The sequence below is a fragment of the Pieris brassicae genome, chromosome 10 (assembly GCF_905147105.1).
Source record: "Pieris brassicae chromosome 10, ilPieBrab1.1, whole genome shotgun sequence".
Classification (NCBI taxonomy): Eukaryota; Metazoa; Arthropoda; class Insecta; order Lepidoptera; family Pieridae; genus Pieris; species Pieris brassicae.
The window spans coordinates 6,534,789-6,557,148 of NC_059674.1; the positions used below are offsets into that span (position 1 = coordinate 6,534,789).

A 22,360-nucleotide genomic window follows, 5' to 3' on the forward strand; every position below is an offset into this window, starting at 1 on the left:
TTAAATTAAAAAAATACTACATAAGTCAAACAATTATAAATTATGCATAACAAAAATTATGCTATATTCGTCATTAAAAAAAATATTCGAATATAGGAACTTATCCCTGTATGTGAATGAGAATTGTCGACAAGAACAGGTTTCTTGCATCGGCTATCTATGGCGCGTCAGTGTTTAGATTTGTTTATGACGTTTTACGTGCAATTTTAAATCGTTTGAATGGTTTGATATATTAACACACATATATATGTATGATTTAATTATGTTCGACGTCCTGGTGGATAGAAAAACTGTGAACAGTTTGTGTTTCCACCACATCAACTTCCTTTATATTAAGAACACTTATACAATAAATAAATAAATAAAAAAAAGTTTTAACTTCAAAATTGTTATTTCACGTAATATTATTATTGTTTATATTTTATAATTACAGAATAAACCCCTCTGCCTGCGCTTGATGCGATGTACTAGGCGATTCAAACCTTCGCCTTGCTCTAAACCGGCTTTGTCGTTGTTTGTTTAAATGTCGCTTTCGTGCAAGTTCAGCTTGGTCCACACTAAAATTGTAACATACATCGCAAAATATATATTAACAGTTAAAACATTAATATGTGTGATAAAATAAAATAATTACTTTTGCAGTCGATCGATACTGGATGTATGTGGTATATTATTCTTGTGTTCCTGTTGTTTACGTAATGATTTTCTATATTTTCTTTGGCGTTCTGCATTCGATTGAGATTTTCGTTTATTTATTTTAACATCATGTTGTGGTTGTTCTTGCTGAGGCTGAACATCGCAAGATTGACTGAATGTAGTACATTCATTCATTTTTTCAGCTTTTCTCTTTTCTCTGTATCTTCTTTGCCGTTCAGCATTTGAATACGGTCGTGATTTTATATTTCGTTGCGACTGCTGTTGCGCCTGTTGCTGATGCTGATGAACATCTGCAACGACTTCCATTTCAATAGCACTAAAATAGCGATTTATAAATTAATATTAATATTGAACGTTTAAATACGTAAGAGAGACAAATGTACTTGCTAGTTAGATTTTTAGAACAATCATAAACACTATATATATATATATATATATGTGTGTGTGCGTGTGTGTTTTTCTGTTAGTTGGATATATATAGATATATATATATACCCAACTAACAGACAGGCTTCCTCCTTAATTCGACAGAAAAAGTCGACGTCTTGTGTCAGGCACAGAAGGCTGATCACCTAATTATCATGAAACTGATACGGAAATCTGAGGCTATCTGATCTGAATGTGACCTTGAACTAAAAAAGTTTTTTAGTTCTAGTCCACTAGTTTTTTGTTAATTTAAGGAATTTAGTTAGCGATTCAGACTTCTTACTTAGCGCGAACTATGACTCCCGAATGTCAAAATTCAATCCATTTGGGACTTTCGAGAGTCAGAATATTTCTCACAGCCGTTTACGTATAAAAATTGTTACTGAAACTGTATATTACATTCAAACTAAACAATTATGTACATTTAGACTGTAAGCGGATTTGTTTAAGGAAATTTCATTTATAATCCTTATAAACAATATAATATATAACTCACTTTCCCTTATTCCTCTGTGTTCGGTTACTTTCATCATCAGTTACATTCGTAGATATGGTGATCAAATTATTCTCAAAGTCATCACTCGAATGATGCGACTGAAATTTATAAGGATTAACACAATTATGGGTTAGCAATGTTCCAGCCATTTTGCAGCCATCAAGCGGGCGGATGGGATGGGCTTCGGTATGGGATCCTACTTGTGTGGACATATTAGCCCAGTATGAACTCCCTCGGACAAGCACAAAAGCTGGCGCGGCCGCGGATTAGGGGTTAAATAATAAACGGCTTAAATGAGTCTTTCCTCCAAATTTTGTTCCCTTTGATTAGAGACTTGTGGAGTCAGTGGAGTAACAATAGGCAGGTGGGTGGCAGGGCTGGCAAAATGCCACGGGGCCCCGACCCAAGAGGGCCCTGACCATGAGGTCTCGAGCTTTTTTATATTTTTTATTGTAAGCAGGTTTCCTCACGTTTCCTTCACCAAAACGCTAGCGAATAGATGATTAATGCATTGAGATATTATGTTCTATGGATGAATATAATACGCATTGGGCTAGCGCCTACAAACCATTCCCTCTCGCCTAAGAAAGGAGTTATTATTGTGTCATTAGTGGGACATTTCCTACGTGTATACGGTGAGTACGCTGAAAATCTCGAAGTTTATTAAAATTACACTGAGTACAACGTGTCGATTTTTACTTATAGAAAAAGTCAAAAGAAATTGCCACGGGCCCCAGATGGTATAGTTACGCCACTGTTGAGATGTAAACTTTATTAAATTGAGCAATAAATTTTATTTACTTGAGCAATAAACTTTATTAAATTGAACAATAAACTTTATTTACATGGAATCAAAACTTTATAAACTTGAAATATAAACTTTAGTAACATGAGATATAAACTTTAATAACTTGAGATATAAACTTTATCAACGTGAGATATATACTTTATTAACTTGAGATACAGTAGCGTATATAGGGTGGCAGGGCTGGCAAAATGCCACCGGCCCCAGATGGTATAGTTACGCCACTGCTTGTAGTAGTGACTCGTGGGGTTCAAGTGCTCAGATGATTATAGTAAAGAGGTAAATCAATATACTAAATATTATATATAAATAGTATAAAGGACTTGTTTTGTCATTTGAAGAAAATATATGATCTTGTTATACATAATAAATATATTTGCTAAAGTGTACATTCAGTTATTTTTGGTACGCGTGACATTTGTCTATTGGTGTTAGAGTATTTAGTCATTATTACTTACATTATAAGCAGAGCTGTCTTGGTGCCAATTCTCGCTTTGTCCGGTTAGATCGAATTCATTAATTTCTCGCTTAACTGCAATCTCGTTTTCACCAACATTAACATCTATATGATATATCCTTCTGATATCCGATAGTTTTAAATCCATTTCCGGATCCGCTTCTTCCTTTATTGGAACAGTGTCCCATGGGATATCGATTTCGACAACTGTCTCTACTAATTTCTCTACCTTTAGCGGTTCTGATAGTTGCGATTCTTTTGGAGTAATTGTTTCTAAATTTTGAGATATGTCTACCGGTCTATCTTCTTCTCGATTCTGTTTTTTCAATTGTGTATCACTTAGGTCGACTGTTATTAGTTTCGCTTTCTCCATCACGTCTACACTTTTTATAACTTCAATTTTAACATCTGATTCTGAATTTAGTGAAACATCGGTTAGCAGAGTCTGTTTAATCTTAGGTTTGTACTGTCTTAACTTTTTTATTTTTCTCGGTTTTTGCATCTTCTGTATCACTACAGGGCTTTTCGAAGACTTCGTTTTCACAAACGCCAAAGGTAGCATTCTTTCTATATCGACTTCTCTCTCATTTGTACTGGAGTGATTTATATATTTTTTCATGGATTCCATTTCTTTATAAGTAATATCCATTGATTTCTTAATATTAATCGTTGACTTTGTGATTTCTTCCGGAGTCGCTTTTAGAGTTTGCGTGTTTGATGTTTCTTTACCATGTACATACTGCGTTCTATGTGTATTAACTTTATTTAAATTTGTCGTCATAGTGTGTGTATTTATAATTCCAAGTGTAGATGCCACGGCAACATTCACTTCACTATTAGGTTCCTTTTTAATTTCATCAATACCTAATACTTTTTCATCATTAATTCTGTTTCCATCTTTAGGTATTTGATTTACCATCGTTTTACATTCGAAATCATTTTGTGGTGTAACAGTAGGTTTTGTTTTAGATATTTGTATTTCATTTTCAAGTGGTTCAGATTTAATATTAGCAATGACGCAAGGGAGATCATCGTTAGGTGCGTCATCAGATGGGATAACAATAACTACAGGTACATTATCAACAATGATGGCATCATCATCATCTCTATCATTCACCATATCTTGAGTATCATGAGACAGTAGGAAAGTATTTATTTGACTTTGTTTATCAACCGGTGCTGTAAAATTATGATGTTTTGCAATGGATAGAAACAGGAAGGATACAATGATTTAAAATACGGTAAATTTTATGTTTTACAATAATACTCACAATAATATTTAGTTGTCGTTGACTTTAACCTATCTACTATGGTTTTTGGGACGGAAATCTGAAATCAAAAATATTTTTATCAATAATCATACAGCATATGAATATATAAGCAAAATACAATGTATGTGAATTAAGCTGCAGGCCGTATAAAATATAAATACTAAAATCATCCAATAGGGAATTGAATGGGTCTGTTTTACAGGTAATTTTTCATCAGCTAACTATTCCTGCTGACCAATGGACTAAGGATACAATTATTTAACCGGCACTCGAACCCAAAACCACGTAAATATTATACGTGGTGTTGGTTAATTGAATGATTATATTTGAAATCTTAAATAAGTTTTTTGTTATTTCAACAACCAATGGCAATACAACCTTTCAGTTCTAGGCTTTAAATTTTGTATCTGTTTCTAATAGGTGATCTCCCTCCTCCGCCAAACACACATCGTCGGCTCTAAGCATGCCAGCTTTTCCACGATGTCTTTCCTGAAGTCGTTTACTCTTCTGCCGTATTAAAGTAATGAAAAATGAATACTTACAAGATCATAATCAAAATCGCGATTGGAATGATATAAAATTTTGTGTTTTTGAATCTGTTCCAAGTCAAAGATTATAAAAAAATTACAGGTGAGGCACTTATACGCCAATCCATAGTTCTTCGTATGACGAAGTGCGTGGAGATGTATTGAACAACTCTTTACTATTTTCACTTTGCATCTGAAAAAAGACAAAGCTTAATGCATAATGTTTTTTACTTTGCCTTTAAATAAATGCTAATTTAATTACTATCGCGGGTAGTTCATTGCCAGTTCTAGTACGTTCTATTTCTGATTTGAGAACTGGGAGTAACTAGGAATAGGGACTTTTTTTTGAGGGGGGAGTTTTGAAGGGGTTTATGTATACTACCACATATTTTGTACTGTGGTATAGTCCTTCAGGCACCAAGGTATTTTAGTGTTTTCTGTACTTTTAGTTTATTTATAATCTTGAAGCAATATCTTACACACAGCAGGTAAGGTTCCATTCTATTTGATGGACTGCAGCACTGCTTTCGGTGACTCTTTTCTTGCACGCACCACACGTCTTAACATATCCTTTAGATTTACATACGTGATCATCTTCATATGCCATCAGGGCCTTGCACTTCTCACAAACAGCATAACCTGGTATGGGTACATCGGACCGCACAGAATGCCGTAATATCATGTGTTCTATACTGTCCTTCTGTTTGAAAAAATAAAATCGACACAGGTGACATTTAAATATCCTCTCAGCTGATGCGAAGAGGTCTAGGTGCGGCTTTTTGAACTCCTGGCAGTACCATTGGTGTTGGCGTAGCTTGCTGCACGTGTAGAACCGTTTCTTACATCCGACACAGTTCTTCAGTTTCGTATGTTCAAACGCATTTTCGCCGCATTTCCAGCATTTTCCTTCTATATTCCCGATGTACTTGTTCCCCGATTTGCTGTAGTAAGCGACAATATTGCACTCAACGTAGTCATTCATTTCTAGAACGACTCGGAGTCTCGAAGGCTCGTGGGTTCGTATGTGGTCGCGGAAGTGGGCCAAGTGCCACCACGCCATATCGCAGATGTAGCATTTGTAGAATAACGGCGGATCTTTGGGCTCCTCTGTGAGGGAGGCCCAATCGCACCATCGTGTGAATGCTCGGTCTAAAAGTTTCTCATGGGGCGTTTTTAGTAATACTTTTACGTTCGGTTTGCATGTGTTGAGGACCTGAAAAGTTATCAAAGAGAATAAAGAAACAAATATGTTAGTGGCAAGATCAGGCATTTAATAAGAAACTATATCTGAATTACGAATTGTAGCTTGTACTGTCAATAAACAGCTTAATTTAAGGGACAATAATAATGTGTGTGACCTAAGTTTAAGATATATGAAGAAAATTGATTTCCTGCCAAATGAGCATATTTTAACTACCAAAAGAAATGAAAAATCCAGATAACAACTTTTAAGAGACATATACAAGTCATTTGACTTGATTAGCTCAGTGTCTTCAAATGTATAAACAATTATTATTTCGGAATCACTCAGGCAATCCAGGTTATTTGTGCCACCTATGGAGACTTTAAAACTAAATAATTAATTTTATTAAAGCTTACATGTCCATGTAGTATTTTATCACAAATATTATTGGATTGAAGATAAATTTCAGTAGATTTTTTCACTATTTCCCTCCAACTTCTTGTTTCAGTCTGTTTCTCTTTTGCATTCTCACCAACATTGTCTACTTCTACCTTAATGTCAAAATTCATATTATTACTTTGGACTGGAATTACTTCCTGAATGGAATTTGTGTTTGTTTGAATTGATCGAGTAGCAATAGCTATTGTAGTGCTTTTTTGCATGGCCTTTTAATTCTTGCTCATCTACTCTCCACAACACTCTAAAAAATATAAAAGACCTGAAATCACATGTGAATTTATAAGTGAATAATTTTTTTTTCAAAATGAAACTTTAAGATTACTATCAAAGAAGTTTAAGATTAAATCAACGATCCAAGGCCAAGATTCATAAACATTGCTAGTGACTAAATACTATTCATCCAGACCACTTCAAACATTTATTAAAATATGCTTATTATTCATAATTTGAAATTATAATAGTTTTATTATATAAATTAAGTTAGTGTAAAAACTTTAATAACTAAGATGTTGAGGATACACACTGCCAGGTATTAAGCCAGTGTACATAGTGCATATATAGATAAACTAAAAACTTGAGTATGCATATTATAACTCTTTGTGGGTTTGTCAAGTTTAAACAAATTTAATAGTAAGTTTAGACAATTCAACCCATAATAATAATTAAAAATTTATTATTACTTTCTTCATATACCTAGAGATTGGTACATTTGTGCAGCAAATATATCATTCAACATTTGTATGGCAAGATAATCATTTTCTGTTTCTATATTAAACATAAGTTTTATTGGAGAGGGGACCGAAACAGATTTAAATATTGTATTATTCAATAAATTGTCTATTTTTAAATAAAATTTCCAGAATTGCAACATTCTTTATTCATTGCATACATCATACAACATAAAAAACTATACATTTACTATAAAGTCCCTTAAACAATCTATTAATATAAACATATTACAAAATCTGTAAACAAAAAATAAGGTAGATAGGTAACCATAAAAATCAATAAACAACAAATATGCACAACAAATGTTTTAAAAACCCTACATAGATAAACAATTTAACAATGATAATCAAAAATTTGGTACAATAATGGATTACATTTTTGAATTACCTACATAACTTTTTAAGTAAGGTGGAGCAAGCTTCGTTTATCTACATTTTCTTCCATCATTTTTCAATTTTTAGTTCATTTGGAAACACACAAATCAATTCATATAGTGAATTATTATATTATATCGGTTCATTGAAAATGTACGGCACGCGTTCTAAAACTAACACAATTTTTGTTTCTCTTGTTTTTAACAGTAAGATAAAATATTGAAATTTGAAATATCGCTTAATGATTAATCAAGAGCACATAATGTCAATTTTGACGGCATAATATAGTATATATATATATACCTTCGTCCTTCACTCGGTAGTCGGTGCCCGGTGGACGAGGTCCCGTGCAGTGTTGCCAACTCGGATTTTGAAAATTACGTAGGCCAGATTAGAAAATTCCACGTAAATTGTAGTAACAATTGTATAGGAAAAGATCGTAGATCTACATACTTTTTTAATGAGTGAAATGAAGATGGTAGGGTAGGTAAAAGTGAATAAAATGAGTGTTTTCTTAATTAAATTTGTACATGTTTTAGCAAGAATCCAACCAAATACACTAGGCCAACAGTTCATAAGTTTATACATTTTTTTTAATAAGTTGCGTCATACATGCTTAGTATTGGGTAGGGAGACACATATAAAGATCTCCTATTATTGCAAAAAGATTCACCATTCTGCCAATCATTAAGATTTACACATCCTGTACACAAAATAATGCCTTGAGATTGGTAAGCACAGAGGCTGTTTAATAAATTATTCAATATCTCGAAGTTAACTTACTTGGTGCACAGGTGGAGTTGGGCAGTCTTAGATCTAAGAGTCACAGTCAAATTGTTAAATAAAAATGCTATTGGTAAATACATTATATTTGAGAAAATAACACGCAGAGAAATTACAAAAATATCAATTTCAAAAAACAGAATTTTTCACAATAAAAATTGCAGTAATGCTCAATATATGATTTTTAGGTTCATAGAGAATAGAACGAGATGTCTCCAGCTGTCAAACGCGTGACAGTGACAAAAATCTAGTCTCACAAATCCTTACAACTGTCAAGGAAGTATTTCAGATTTAATAATGTTTTGGACTCAATTTAAATAATTTACTAACAATGTTTAGTGCTCAAACTGCTATGTGAATTGTCTTTTCTCTGTTAAGTGATAAACATAAAACAAATAACATGTCAACAAAAATTATATTTCATGGAAATAATTCATTTTATGATGTATGTCGTTTATATAAAATGTGTTCTATGGAATGTCAAAAATATAACTATTACATGTAAAATACTATACAAACTTCATCTATTAGTAAGTTGACCGTTTTGAAAAAATCTTAAACGCAAACGACCCTACAGATGTAGAGCAATACTAAAAATATGTACCTATAGTAATTATTCTTTGACTATCGGTGTTTAAATGTCAAATTTATCCACAGATTATTAACCTAACGAAAAATTGCCCTATATATATATAAAAAAACTACTCTGGTTCAGACTTGACAATGACAGCTTCACTATCGGCATTTGTGATATCTGGCGCCTTCCTTTTATGCACTGACGCATGATGTCGTTTCAAATCGGACTTTTTCCGATATTTTGCATCGCATAAATTGCAGTCTGCCTGAACCTCTCTTTCTCTGTGTACCTGGAAATTATGTTTTATGTTGTATTTTGTTAAAATATGATTTATTTGAAGATAGTTAATGTGAAGGTTGCAAGTTAAAACTGCAGAATGTTTACTAAAAGGTAATCATATATAAATAACATCGAACACTTTCCTACACAACACAACTCCAACACTGAAGTATCTCCGAGTCAATTTGACTAAGTGCCTTATGAACCCTTTGGTATTGAGAGTGGCCATGAAAGGCGGGCAGGAGAAGAGCCTCCTGCCCGTTTGTCCCTGTTAAAAAATTATAGTCAAAGTTTAAAAGTTCTTATGCTTACTTTCCACATATGGTCCCATTTGTCCCTGGTCGTAGAAAAAAGTTCACTGCACTCATGACATTTAAACCTCGAATACACGGAATGGTTTTTCCTGTAGTGTTTTTTGTATGCTGATTTACACACGAATGTTTTTTTACACTTGTCACATTTTATCATGGGGGTATTTTCGTGGTCCTGAAAGTGTATTGTAAATAATATTTATTTTTAAATGAAGGCCGTAGAATAAGGTACTGGGAGTAAATTCCTTCAAATTTTTAACCTCTAAACGAGCCTACCGGACGCCCAAGAGGGCAGTCATCGCGGCCAGGGGACACCCATTTTTGAGGGAGATGGCGAGTATTTTTATTGTATTCCACATAACATATACTACTATCAATAGCTAAGAATTACTGTGATGACATCGTTCCTTGAAACGCGCTTAAGAAGTTATACCGAAGGATATACAGCTTCTGGATTAGCCACTGGGGCCTTCGAGCCAGTCACTGGTAGGCCTAGTCGAGGATCTTCTCTAATGAGAAAGAGCATGCTCTCTAATAAGTAATGATAAAAAAGCTAAAGTTTGGTCTCTACCGGCAGTGTGTACGTTGAAGTACGTGCACGTACGCATTATAGTGATAACAAAATGTCTCTAACTAAAATTATAATAAAATATTTTTTCTATTGACCTTTACAAATATAAATTAAAAGTCATTATGTCATTTGTCTTATCACATACCTTTATATGCTTTGCAAGGTAGGCTTTATTATTGAATTTCTTCTTGCAAATATCGCAGATCAATATTTGGAAATTGTGCACTTTCTTATGCTTAGAAAAGTTACTGGAATCACTAAATGTTCTATTGCATATTTCGCATTTGTATACTGGGAGACAGGCATGCAACCGCATGTGGCTCCTGAACCTGGAATTTTTTCTCTAATTATAAATTTATATTATTTTTGCATCACACATGTTAAAACTAGGACAATCAGATACTTATGAAAATGTATTTAAAAAATAATACGTGGGAAAATAACACGACAACTTAAGGCGCAGCGCTAAACAGATCCATGCAACTTGCTCACAATCGATTAGCCCACAATTTCGCAGTACACAGCTCATGAGACGACTTTTTGTATCGGGGAAGTCGCATTTGTATTGCAATTTAAATACATTAATAGAAGAATTGTTGACGTCTCTATGGAGTTCGTGAAACCTTCCACAGAATAGTTTTTCGTGACAGTTTAATTAGAACACAATCTTTTATCAGGATATTTAGAGCACAAACGTCAAACCAAGTCATCTGCTGTTTCATCAACTAGCTATCTTTCAAGCTAGTTAAATGGCGCTGTTGATTGAATGGCTTATAAAGCTAGTTGGCTGCGATATAACGATTATTTAATTGCATCATCTAAGTATTTAGTAGCATTCAATACATTTTTAAATAAACCACGCATTCACGCAGATACCCTCATTTTTACACCTTCACACGTCACAGCCAAATTAGGTATTAAGTAGTTAAATGTATTTAATATTTTTTATTGTTCTTTTCCTTATGTAAATATTATGCATTCGATCTTTGACTATATTTTAGTGTAATTGTTTGTTTTTACATGTTTTTTTAGCTGTATGATAACGAAATAAATAAATAAACTCCTCCAATGTCAGTGTTCTTTTAAACCAACTTACACAAACCCGTAACGTGAATTCTAAACAAATTTTTATTTGATTAAATAGACCTATTCCCGGGTGATGTTTTCTATGTAAATTAGTTGTCAGTAGTTAAGTGCTAAACGAAAATATATGTGAAAAAATAGTACAAAAGAACAGCGTCTTCCCCTTAATAAAGACTGTAAACAGTGTTATTAGACACTTCCCTATGCTAAATTATATGTTTTGCTTAAATTTAAATTACTTATTTATCTTATGTTAGGCTAGATCGTAATGTTTCTATCAACAGTGCAGAGACAATTAATTGAAAAAAAATATATAACGCACACATACTTTTAGATTTTAAGCCAAATGACACATGTCCTTGAAAAACGTTTGGTTTTGAGTTTTGACATTTGAACAACATATATCACCTTAAGAAAACACTTTTTAAACAGATTGAAGCTATGTATTATTATTATGAACTTTCAATTATTTAGATAATTTTAAATTTTTTTCCGACGTTTCGCGTGCTTTACAGCGTGCGTGGTCACGGTAACAAAAGACAATGCTATATATCACCTTGTAATACAAATTAAATATATTTACTAAAGTGTGTGTTCCATGTAATCGAAATGGGCAGGCAAAGTGTACTGATAAAAGAAGGACCGCCAAAGTCATCCAAGCGGGTCTCTCCAGGATAAAGAAACGTGGGCAGCACCAGAACCACAGTTAAAGTTTCTGGAGAAACGAATGAAGGAAGCAAGAACAGATCCAAATGGAAAGTTACAGGGGTCCATACACACACGAAGTAATGGAAATACAATAACCAACGTAGACTAAGAGATAATAACAAAACTAACACCCATTTGATAAGTAATTTTTAAAAATTTGAAATTAAGGTAGCTTTATTAATATCATTATAGAATTAAAATGGCTTTATTATTAACAATATGGAATTAAAATGGCTTTATTATTATTAACAATATGGAATTAAAATGGCATTTTTATTATTAACAGTATGGAATTAAAATGCTTTATTATTATTAACAAAAATGGAATCATAGTGGTTTTAATTATTATTATTAACAATATGGCACTAAGTGGTTTTATTATTATTATTATTAACAATATGGAATTAAAGTAGCTTTATTATATTCCATGTTATTTTCTCAAAATCAATAATCTTTAAGCGTATAAGATCTCACTTAAAAAACTACTTACATATCAATCTTCTCGAACACGTCCCCACAAATTTGACATTTCAAACCTTTGCACTGGGTCTTGCTTGTGTAAGCATTTTTAAGAAAGTGCTCAATTAAATGACGCTTGCAGTCATTTCGTCTCTTAAAATTCCGCGCACATAAAATACATTCACGGAAATTCGTTCTCTCCAAATCCATCAATTTTTCCGGGTTCAAGAATAAATCTAAAAAAAATGCTTTAGACACTCAAACAATTTAATTTTTTTTTAATAGAACACGAAGCAAACAGGCAAGAGGCTCACCTGATGTTAAGTGATACAGAGCTCTCAATGCCTGACTGCTCGTCTTGCAGGCCTTTTAAGAATTGGTACGCTCTTGTCACTAAGGACCCTAAGTCGAATTGGTTAGGTAATACTTCAGTGGTTGAACGACGGACGGTGATACGGAACTTCGTATTCCTCGACGTCCTATGATGAAACTCAGTTTGTGTTAATCCGAACAACAATTATAAATAACATATTTTATTAATTAATTAAATTAATTACAATACCCTAGAACGAAAATACAGACTTATAAACGTCAGCCAAAAAAATAAATAAAAAAAATATTCTCCAATGGCGGACATAAATGAAATGGAAATACAGAATTTTTTGTATTGTTTATCTTACTTAAAGCCTTCTTAATGTCGGGTGTGTCATCGTGGTCCAATGACTGAAACCCGTGGGGCAGATGCGGTTCTAACAACTCTGATGATTTGAGACGCTTGTTTAAATTATTTAGATCAAGATGCGTATCCCAGTGTTTTATGAAATCTGGTCGCGTGACGTCAGCATCACACACTTTGCATCTGAAAAGTCACTTGATTTAGTGTCATGGAGTGTCCGGCCGTTTACAAGCCCAAGCCGTTTACACACATACACAGGAGATTTAATATATAAGATAAAGTACACGGCGTATGAACAGATGAGTGCCAAAGTCTCATCTCAGTAGTATGAGAGCTGGACTTGTGCACTGTTTGTAGTTTTTTTTTTGTACTCGTAATAATTGTTTTTTATTTATATAGAACAAGGGGCAAACGGGAAGGAGGCTCACCTAATGTTAAAGGATACCCTTAGAAACTCAACGCCGGACGGCTCGTTACTGAGTTGCTGGTATTTTAAGAATTGGTTCTAAGATACTTCAGTGGTCACCCAGGGACATACAGTTTTATATTCGACTGTGGACAGGGACATACAGTTTTATATTCGACAGTGGGCAGGGACATACAGTTTTATATTCGACAGTGGACAATACCTAAGATGAGCCTTATAATAGGGACTTACTTTAAAACTGGCACCGTCATCGTGTCCTCGGAGTACAAAGATCTATACGAAACAAAGAGGCTTTTTATATGCAACTTCACGTGTACGCACAAAGAGTTCAAGGATATGCCGTCGTAACCGCACTGTGGACAGATCAACTCCGGCACGCCGTGCTTTTCGAAGTGCAACAGATATTTCTGCATAGAATCAAAACTTTTTTCACATAACGAACAATGATAATTATAGAGCTGAATAGATTTTTGACATTCGTATCGTTTGTGTTGTTTATATAGTCTGTGCACGCCTTTGAACTTACAGCGAATGCAGCTGTATAGTCTGTAACAAAAAAGTAAACAGTCTTTGTGTGAGAGTTTTATAAACAAAATCTTGCGACGGTTTAGTTTGTCCCGTCCCTTTTAGTGTTTTTTATTTAAGTCATTTGAAGCAGTGATGGCCTTTAGCGTGCGACTTTCACCATGAGGTAGTAGGTTCGATCCCTGGCTGTGCACTAATGCACCTTCTGTCTATATGTACATTGAACACTTGCTAGAACGATGAAGGAAAACTTCGTGAGGAAACCGGCTTGCCCAAAAATTCAAGACACAGGAAGCTGATCACCTGATCTGATAGATTGACAAATGATCATGAATCAAATACAGAAATCTGAGGCCGAGAACTAAAAAGGTAGCGCCACTGGCTTTTTTAAATTAAAGTAATTTAGGTTGCGATTCAAAATCCAATCCATTTAGGACTTTCGGGAGTAAGAATATTTCTCACAGCCCAGCCCACTGAAACTCTATATTACATTTAAACTAAACAATTATGTACATTTAGATTGTAAGCGGACTTGTTTAAGAAAATTTCATTTATAATCCTTATAAACAATATAATATATAACTCACTTTCCCTTATTCCTCTGTGTTCGGTTACTTTCATCATCAGTATTTAAAGTTACATTCGGAGATATGGTGATCAAATCATTCTCAAACTCATCACTCGAATGTTGCGACTGAAATTTATAAGATTCAACTAAATTTCCGGTTTGCAATGTTCCAGCGATTTTGGAGTCAATAGGCATGGCTAGAATCCAGCGGGCGGATGGGATGGGCTTTGGTATGGGATGCTACTTGTGTGGACATATTAGCCCAGTATGAACTCCCTCGGACAAGCCAGCATGCCAGCATAAAAGGGACACTGCACTAACACTGTCATAAGGACCAAACTATTTAAATTAGTTTTCATTTTGTATGTGTTTTGCATTTTAGTTATTATTACTATTAGAATACGTATTTTGGAACGCAAAGAATGATATTACTTCCGAATTATTTAACGAGAAGTCTTCTCAGAATAAACTGTATTTACTAAATATTCCTATTATTACAAAATCCCTGTACATTGTACTAATTACTATGTAGATTATGCATATTGTGTTGGAAACAAATATTTAGTTAAAGGTTTTGACATTTGAAGAAAATATGTCTACGATCGTGTTTTACAGATTAAATATATTTATATTTATTCTGTTATTTTTGGTACGTTTGTCATTGGTGTTGTATTAATTGACATAGTGTTGAGTTATTATTACTTACATTATAAGCAGAGCTGTCTTGGTGCCAATTCTCGCTTTGTCCGGTTAGATCGAATTCATTAATTTCTCGCTTAACTTCAATCTCGTTTTCACCAACATTAACATCGATATGATATATCCTTCTGATATCCGATAGTTTTAAATCCATTTCCGGATCCGCTTCTTCCTTTATTGGAACAGTGTCCCATGGGATATCGATTTCGACAACTGTCTCTACTAATTTCTCTACCTTTAGCGGTTCTGATAGTTGCGATTCTTTTGCAGTAATTTTTTCTAAATTTTGAGATATGTCTATCGGTCTATCTTCTTCTCGATTCTGTTTTTTCAATTGTGTATCACTTAGGTCGACTGTTATTAGTTTCGCTTTCTCCATCACGTCTACACTTTTTATAACTTCAATTTTAACATCTGATTCTGAATTTAGTGAAACATCGGTTAGCAGCGTCTGTTTAATCTTAGGTTTATACTGTCTTAACTTTTTTATTTTTCTCGGTTTTTGCATCTTCTGTATCACTACAGGGCTTTTCGAAGACTTCGTTTTCACAAACGCCAAAGGTAGCATTCTTTCTATATCGACTTCTCTCTCATTTGTACTGGAGTGATTTATATATTTTTTCATGGATTCCATTTCTTTATAAGTTATATCCATTGATTTCTTAATATAAATCGTTGACTTTGTGATTTCTTCCGGAGTCGCTTTTAGAGTTTGCGTGTTTGATGTTTCTTTACCATGTACATACTGCGATCTATGTGTATTAACTTTATTTAAATTTGTCGTCATAGTGTGTGTATTTATAATTCCAAGTGTAGATGCCACGGCAACATTCACTTCACTATTAGGTTCCTTTTTAATTTCATCAATACCTAATACTTTTTCATCATTAATTCTGTTTCCATCTTTAGGTATATGGATTACCATCGTTTTACATTCGAAATCATTTTGTGGTGTAACAGGAGGTTTTGTTTTAGATATTTGTATTTCATTTTCAAGTGGTTCAGATTTAATATTAGCAATGACGCAAGGGAGATCATCGTTAGGTGCGTCATCAGATGGGATAACAATAACTTCAGGTATATTATCAACAATGATGACATCATCATCATCTCTCTCATTTAAAATATCTTGAGTATCATGAGACAATAGGAAATTATTTATTTGACTTTGTTCCACCGGTGCTGTAAAATTAAGTTTGAATTATGGATAGAAACAGGAAGGAAATAATATGATTTATTATATGGTAAAATGTATGTTTTACAAGAATACTCACAATCATGCTTGGTTGGCGTCGATTTTAGTCTATCTACTATGGTTTTTGGGACGGAAATCTGAAATCAAAAATAATTTACTAAGGACACACCACATGAATATATTGTTACGAGCTAGGGGATCGGATAGAAAATGACGTGAATTTATTCAAGGGTTTATTTCTTGATAAATCATTGAGGAATTTATGGGCACAAAATTAATTGCAGAGATTCACTAATAGCACACAAAAACACAGTCACTAATTACTTCACTTATGCACACTTCACACAGTACTTTATCACTTATATTCACTTTATTCGCACTTTATCGCTTCGGTGTTTCGCTCTTGTTATCGCATTCAAAACTGACTAGTCGCGTTTCGGCTCGCTTATATATCCCTGGGAATAATTCTAAACAATAATCGAGAACTTTCTAGGCGGGCTTGCTACTGAGTAGCGATTGCACAATTCTAGAACGTTCGCACTCTTTGTCTCTTTCGCACGTTGCTCCGTCCTTGTCGTACGGCGTTCTAGAGTGCTCGTCTAGTTTCGAGAAAGTTCTGATCTTCTCTCTCTCTCTCTCGTATCATTTCGTCCTTGTCTCACACCTAGAAAGTTCGGTCTAGAATATTCCTTCACCAAAGGGGTATAACTAGGCCTGAAAACGCCTGAAAACGGGTCTCCTGAAAACTGCACTACTCGACTACACATGTTCTGAAACCGACTGAAAAAAGGTTTCAGCTTCCTGAAAACTAGGGTAACATTATGAAAATTACAATTTTCTAATATGTGATTGACCCTCTCCTGAAACGGTCAGAAATCGTATTACAGCTTGCTGAAAAGTTCTCTAACTAGTGGAAAAATCTAGAAACATTGCAGTCGACCCGTCTTCGTAACAATATTAGCAAATTAAAATTAATGTGATTTGCACTAAAGGTTGTGTAAATACAATATGAATACCAACATACTCCAATGGAGGGAATCCAAAGGATGGGAATTGCCTGCTTCACAGGTAATTTTTGATCAGCTCCTGCTAACCAATGGACTAAGGAAACAATTATTTTACTGTCAATTGAACCCAAAACCACGTAAAATATTTTATTATATTGTTATGTCACAATTTGTCTTAATTTTGTATTTAGAAAAATACCGAATGAAAAACTACAGTGACGCTGCAATATTTAGATCTGGTCTTCAGATTTCTGTGACTGTAACACGCCGTCGACTTGGGTCTAAAGTCTAAGCTTCCTCACGATTCCCTGATGCCACTAGGCACGCACTGTTCTACGGTATTAAAGTAATGAAAAATGAATACTTACAAGATCATAATCAAAATCACGATTGGAATGATAAAACATTTTGTGTTTTTGAATCTGCTCCAAGTCAAAGATTATAAAAAAATTACAGGTAAGGCACTTATAGGCCAATCCATAGTTCTTCGTATGACGAAGTGCGTGGAGATGTATTGAACAACTCTTTACTATTTTCACTTTGCATCTGAAACACAAAAAAGCTTAATGCAAGTTTTTTACTTTGCGCTTAAATAAATGCTAATTTAATTTCTATGGCGTGTAGTTCATTGCCAGTTCTCGTACGTTCTAGTTCTGATTTGAGAACTGGGAGTAACTGGGAATAGGGACTTTTTTGAGGGGGGGAGTTTTGAAGGGGTTTATGTATACCACCACATATTTTGTACTGTGGTGTAGTCCTTCAGGCACCAAGGTATTTTCTGTACTTTTAGTTTATTTATAATGTTGAAGCAATAACAAAACAACTTACACAGAGCATGTGACGTTCCCTTCAATTTGATGGACTGCAGCACTGCTTTCGGTGACTCTTTTCTTGCACGCACCACACGTCTTAACATACCTTTTAGATTCACATACATGATCATCTTCATATGCCATCAGTTCCTTGCACTTCTCACAAACAGCACAGCCCGGTATGGGCACATCGGACCGCACAGAATGCCGTAATATCATATGTTCTATACTGTCCTCCTGTTTGAAAAAATAAAACCGACACAGGTGACACTTAAATATCCTCTCAGCTGACGCGAAAAGTTCTAGGTGTGCCTTTTTGAACTCCTGGCAGTACCATTGGTGTTGGCGTAGCTTGCTGCACGTGTAGAACCGTTTCTTACATCCGACACAGTTCTTCAGTTTCGTATGTTCAAACGCATTTTCGCCGCATTTCCAGCATTTTCCTTCTATATTCCCGATGTACTTGTTCCCCGATTTGCTGTAGTAAGCGACAATATTGCACTCAACGTAGTCATTCATTTCTAGAACGACTCGGAGTCTCGAAGGCTCGTGGGTTCGTATGTGGTCGCGGAAGTGGGCCAAGTGCCACCACGCCATATCGCAGATGTAGCATTTGTAGAATAACGGCGGATCTTTGGGCTCCTCTGTGAGGGAGGCCCAATCGCACCATCGTGTGAATGCTCGGTCTAAAAGTTTCTCATGGGGCGTTTTTAGTAATACTTTTACGTTCGGTTTGCATGTGTTGAGGACCTGAGAAGGTATCAAAGAAAATAAAGAAACAGATATGTTAGTGGTGTTAGTTAAGTACAGGCATTTATGCCAAACTGTATCTTAATTACGAATTGTAGCTTGTACTGTCAATATATAGAAAGAACAGCTTTATTTTAGTTAGAATAATAATGTGTGTGACATAAGGATAAGTTTAATGAAGGAGATTAAGTGCTTTGCCTTCTGCGAAACCAATTTTTTTTTAATGTCATACGAGGCATATGCCATATGGGCAGGAGGTTAATCTGATGTTAGGTGATACCGCCGCCCATAGTAACTCACATTGCCAGAAGGGCACTTGCGGCCTTTCAGAATTTATACTATATGCCATATAATATAATATTGTTTAAAAGTAAATTTGCATTTGTTTTATATAATCTATATAGATGACAATTAAGAAACATCTTGAAGAAAGTAAAGTAAATAAATGATACAATAATAATTGATTACAAATAACAAATAATTTTTTGTTAAACTACAGAAAACGAACTTGTAAGAAACATATTTAAGTCACATGACATGATTAGCTCAAGGCCTTCAAATCTAAAAACAATTATTATTTTTAAACCAAACTTAGGCACTCCGGGTTAATTGTGCCACCTATGAAGACTATCAAATAGCTATTTAAACTACTGACAAAACTGTTTGATTAAGGACTTATATAACAAAACTAAATTATTAACTTCTTTAAAGCTTACCTGTCCATGTAGTATTTTATCCCAAATTTTATTGGATTGAAGATAAACTTCAGTTGATTTTTTCACTATTTCCCTCCAACTTATTATTTCATGCTGTTTTTCTATTGCAATCTCGTCAAATTTCTCTACTTCTATCTTAATATCAAAATTCATAGGCATAATATTACTTCGGTCTGGATTTATTTTCTGAATGGTATTTGTGGTAGTTTGAATAGATTGTGTAGCAACAGCTACAGCAGGTAGGGCTTTTTTACATGGTCTTTTAATTCTTGCTAATGTATTCTCCACAACACTCTGAAAAATAAAAACAAAAATGAAAACACAGGTATAAGTACAAAACTTTCTATATTTCTGATATTATAAACATATTTGGTAATTTTAGTACAAATAAATTATAAAATTTAAATTATGAAATTATAACATATGATGAATAAATATGAACCTTTAAGGTGATTACAAAATTAGAATTCTGCTAGTGACTTATTACTATTTACCCAGACCACTTCAAACATGTATTGAAATATGTTAATGCTTTAGAATTTTATTAGACTAATAATAAGATTCTACTTTTCAAATAATAGTATTTTGAAATTATTGTTTAATAAATAAGTTACTCTAAACTTAATTAAATGTTGCAGGTACATACTGCAAGCAATATTTCATAATAAATCCTAAGTTAAAACCGTTAAGTTTAGACAATTTAACCCAAATTATTTATTAATACTTGCTTAATATACCTAGAGATTGGAACAGTATTGTCACTAAACATTTGTATAGAAAGAAAAGTATTTTCTGTGAGTCTATATTCATCGAAAGTTTAATTGGAGAGGGTACCTAAACAAATTGCGTCATAAATAAAATAATTGTTTAATAAATTGTATAGCATTGTTTATTTTGTTAAAAAATTAGATGTCTATTTTATTACTTAAAATTTCCAGCATTGCAACAATCTTTATTAATTGCATACCATCATACCAATTTGCAACTGTTTAAAAAACAATACATTTACTATAAAATGCTAAAAAAACAATCATTGATATAAATGTATTACGTAATCTGTAAATGAAAAAAAGGGTAGGTAGGTAAGCATAAAAAATCAATAACCAACATGTACCTACAAATATGCATAATAAATGTTGTATTAACTTTACACAGAAATCAATAAACAATTTAATTATGATAATCAAAAATTTGCTTAAAAGATGGATTACGCTTTCGAATTACCTACATAACTTTTTAAGCAAGATGGAGGTACTACCTGCAATGCAAAAATTTCTTCGTCGGATTCATTTATTTCACGTGGAACAAGTTTCGTTTTTCTACATTTCCTTCCATCATTATCCATTTTTTAATTAATTTGAAAACATACACAAATCAAGTCACATAGTGAAAATCGTCACAAAACAAAATATTATATGATGGAAGATACCTATAACAAGAAAGTTCTTTATTAAACCAATTCATTGAAAATGTACGGCATGCTTGCTTACAACTGACACATTTTTTATCTCTCTTTTTTTTAACAGTTAGAAAAGGAGAAAATATTGAGCAACCGCTTAATTCAAGAGCATGCAATGTCAATTTTGAAGGCATATAGTATACAGATACCGGCAAACATCTTGAACCTTCTCTTGTTCCCAATATGACCGCACCTCCTTTCTGTATTCCATATAATTACTACATATTCCGATTCCTACTAAAATCTCCTGCTTTTTGCTTTATCCTTTATTGTATTATAATGTATTATCTTCTGTCATAACCAATAATAATATTAAGATGTATGTTTATATACAGATTTTGTTTCTAACTAGCTTATTCCTTTGTTTCCTTTTGATGTCTTTGTTTATTTTTTTCGCGTGTGATTAATTTCCCAACCTTTAAATTGAAACTGGCATAAAGAATTAAAACTATTGCCATTACAAAAAATAAAACATCTTGAACAAAAGTCCCTTGCCTGCGCAGAAACGATTTTTAGGTACGAGGTGGCGCCAGAGAGTGACGTGTCGATCGCGTGATTGATAAATCAGGTGACGTTAGTGTGTTTGTATGTGTACGATGCGGCAAACTTTCCCCCACTCCCATGTTTAATGCTCAGGAAGTTTGCCGGTATCTGTACCTTCACTCGGTCGACGATGTCAGTCAGATCTATGGGTAGATGATTAATAATAGGTCCTCAGCCAGTAGTGCGTTCAGAAATGTTTGATTTTGTTATTACCCTATATTAATATGTAATAATGCTTCAAATAGATCGATTGAGTAAAAAATAAAGACTAGCGAAGCCGCTATTATAGCGGCTTTATTAATAATGCAAAATGATTTATTTTGGGATATTTTGTAAATGTTATATTTCTAGACAACATAGATAAAATCTCAGTGAAATCCGAAGAGACAATACTTGATATTGCAAAATTTGAGAGTTTTGCAATTGAATTTGAAGGTAGATAATTCTTACATTAACAGTCTCGTTCCTAAATGTTCCCATCAAAGTCGCGACTAAGCGATAATTTCCACACTGGTTTGTCAAATCCAGAGTCCATTATGTTTTTCACATACGAGTCACAGTCACACTCGACATTATATCTTTGGAGTCTAATCCTTAAATCTATAGGTCTACCGGAATCTCATGGCATGACAAGCCCCATCCATCAAAGTCAATCAAATCAAAGTACGAGATCAAGTCAAGTTAAAATAACTATATTTATGAATATAAGTAAGTACACTTAAGAACGTCAGAAAAGAAGTTACGTTAAATCTGTCAACCGCTGCTGAGAACCGCTTCTTGAAATTTGTGTTGTGTTTATGTCAATTGTCATCAATCATATTTGTTTCG

General features: G+C 33.7%; 2 protein-coding genes across 8 annotated transcripts; both read right to left on the bottom strand.

Moving 5' to 3' along the window:
- Positions 1-384: 384 nt before the first annotated feature.
- Positions 385-8,247, bottom strand: LOC123715768. Of its 4 annotated transcripts, none has more exons than XM_045671046.1 (9): positions 7,688-8,247; positions 6,239-6,540; positions 5,119-5,852; positions 4,655-4,832; positions 4,113-4,170; positions 2,843-4,020; positions 1,580-1,677; positions 635-973; positions 385-557 (listed from the first exon to the last, which is right to left on the bottom strand). In XM_045671046.1, the coding sequence occupies exons 2-9, from the start codon at positions 6,482-6,484 to the stop codon at positions 428-430; spliced, it is 2,961 nt and encodes a 986-aa protein (XP_045527002.1). In that variant the 5' UTR covers positions 6,485-6,540; positions 7,688-8,247; the 3' UTR covers positions 385-427. The 4 variants fall into 4 exon arrangements, with proteins under 4 accessions (XP_045527002.1, XP_045527000.1, XP_045527001.1 ...); XM_045671044.1 differs by having other exon boundaries at positions 7,402-8,247; XM_045671045.1 differs by having other exon boundaries at positions 7,398-8,247.
- Positions 8,244-21,539, bottom strand: LOC123715767. Of its 4 annotated transcripts, none has more exons than XM_045671042.1 (14): positions 21,139-21,539; positions 20,789-20,959; positions 19,531-19,824; positions 18,081-18,814; positions 17,621-17,798; positions 16,325-16,382; positions 15,058-16,232; positions 14,371-14,477; positions 13,490-13,804; positions 12,836-13,014; positions 12,187-12,391; positions 10,051-10,234; positions 9,336-9,509; positions 8,244-9,033 (listed from the first exon to the last, which is right to left on the bottom strand). In XM_045671042.1, the coding sequence occupies exons 2-14, from the start codon at positions 20,873-20,875 to the stop codon at positions 8,869-8,871; spliced, it is 3,855 nt and encodes a 1,284-aa protein (XP_045526998.1). In that variant the 5' UTR covers positions 20,876-20,959; positions 21,139-21,539; the 3' UTR covers positions 8,244-8,868. The 4 variants fall into 4 exon arrangements, with proteins under 4 accessions (XP_045526998.1, XP_045526996.1, XP_045526997.1 ...); XM_045671040.1 differs by having other exon boundaries at positions 12,187-12,403; XM_045671041.1 differs by having other exon boundaries at positions 12,187-12,403; positions 20,789-21,539.
- Positions 21,540-22,360: the final 821 nt, after the last annotated feature.

What these genes read in the sequence shown, in the direction of transcription:
- LOC123715767 (XM_045671040.1), bottom strand. Translation starts at nt 20,875, where the DNA reads ATGGATAATGATGGAAGGAAATGTAGAAAAACGAAACTTGTTCCACGT. An exon ending in ATAAAATACTACATGGACAG is followed by an intron (nt 18,815 to 19,530) that starts GTAAGCTTTAAA and finishes ATACCTTCTCAG; the next exon opens with GTCCTCAACACATGCAAACC. An exon ending in GTGATTTTGATTATGATCTT is followed by an intron (nt 16,383 to 17,620) that starts GTAAGTATTCAT and finishes TTTTGATTTCAG; the next exon opens with ATTTCCGTCCCAAAAACCAT.
- LOC123715768 (XM_045671046.1), bottom strand. Translation starts at nt 6,484, where the DNA reads ATGCAAAAAAGCACTACAATAGCTATTGCTACTCGATCAATTCAAACA. An exon ending in AACGACAACTAAATATTATT is followed by an intron (nt 4,021 to 4,112) that starts GTGAGTATTATT and finishes ATAATTTTACAG; the next exon opens with CACCGGTTGATAAACAAAGT. An exon ending in AAGACAGCTCTGCTTATAAT is followed by an intron (nt 1,678 to 2,842) that starts GTAAGTAATAAT and finishes TATAAATTTCAG; the next exon opens with TCGCATCATTCGAGTGATGA.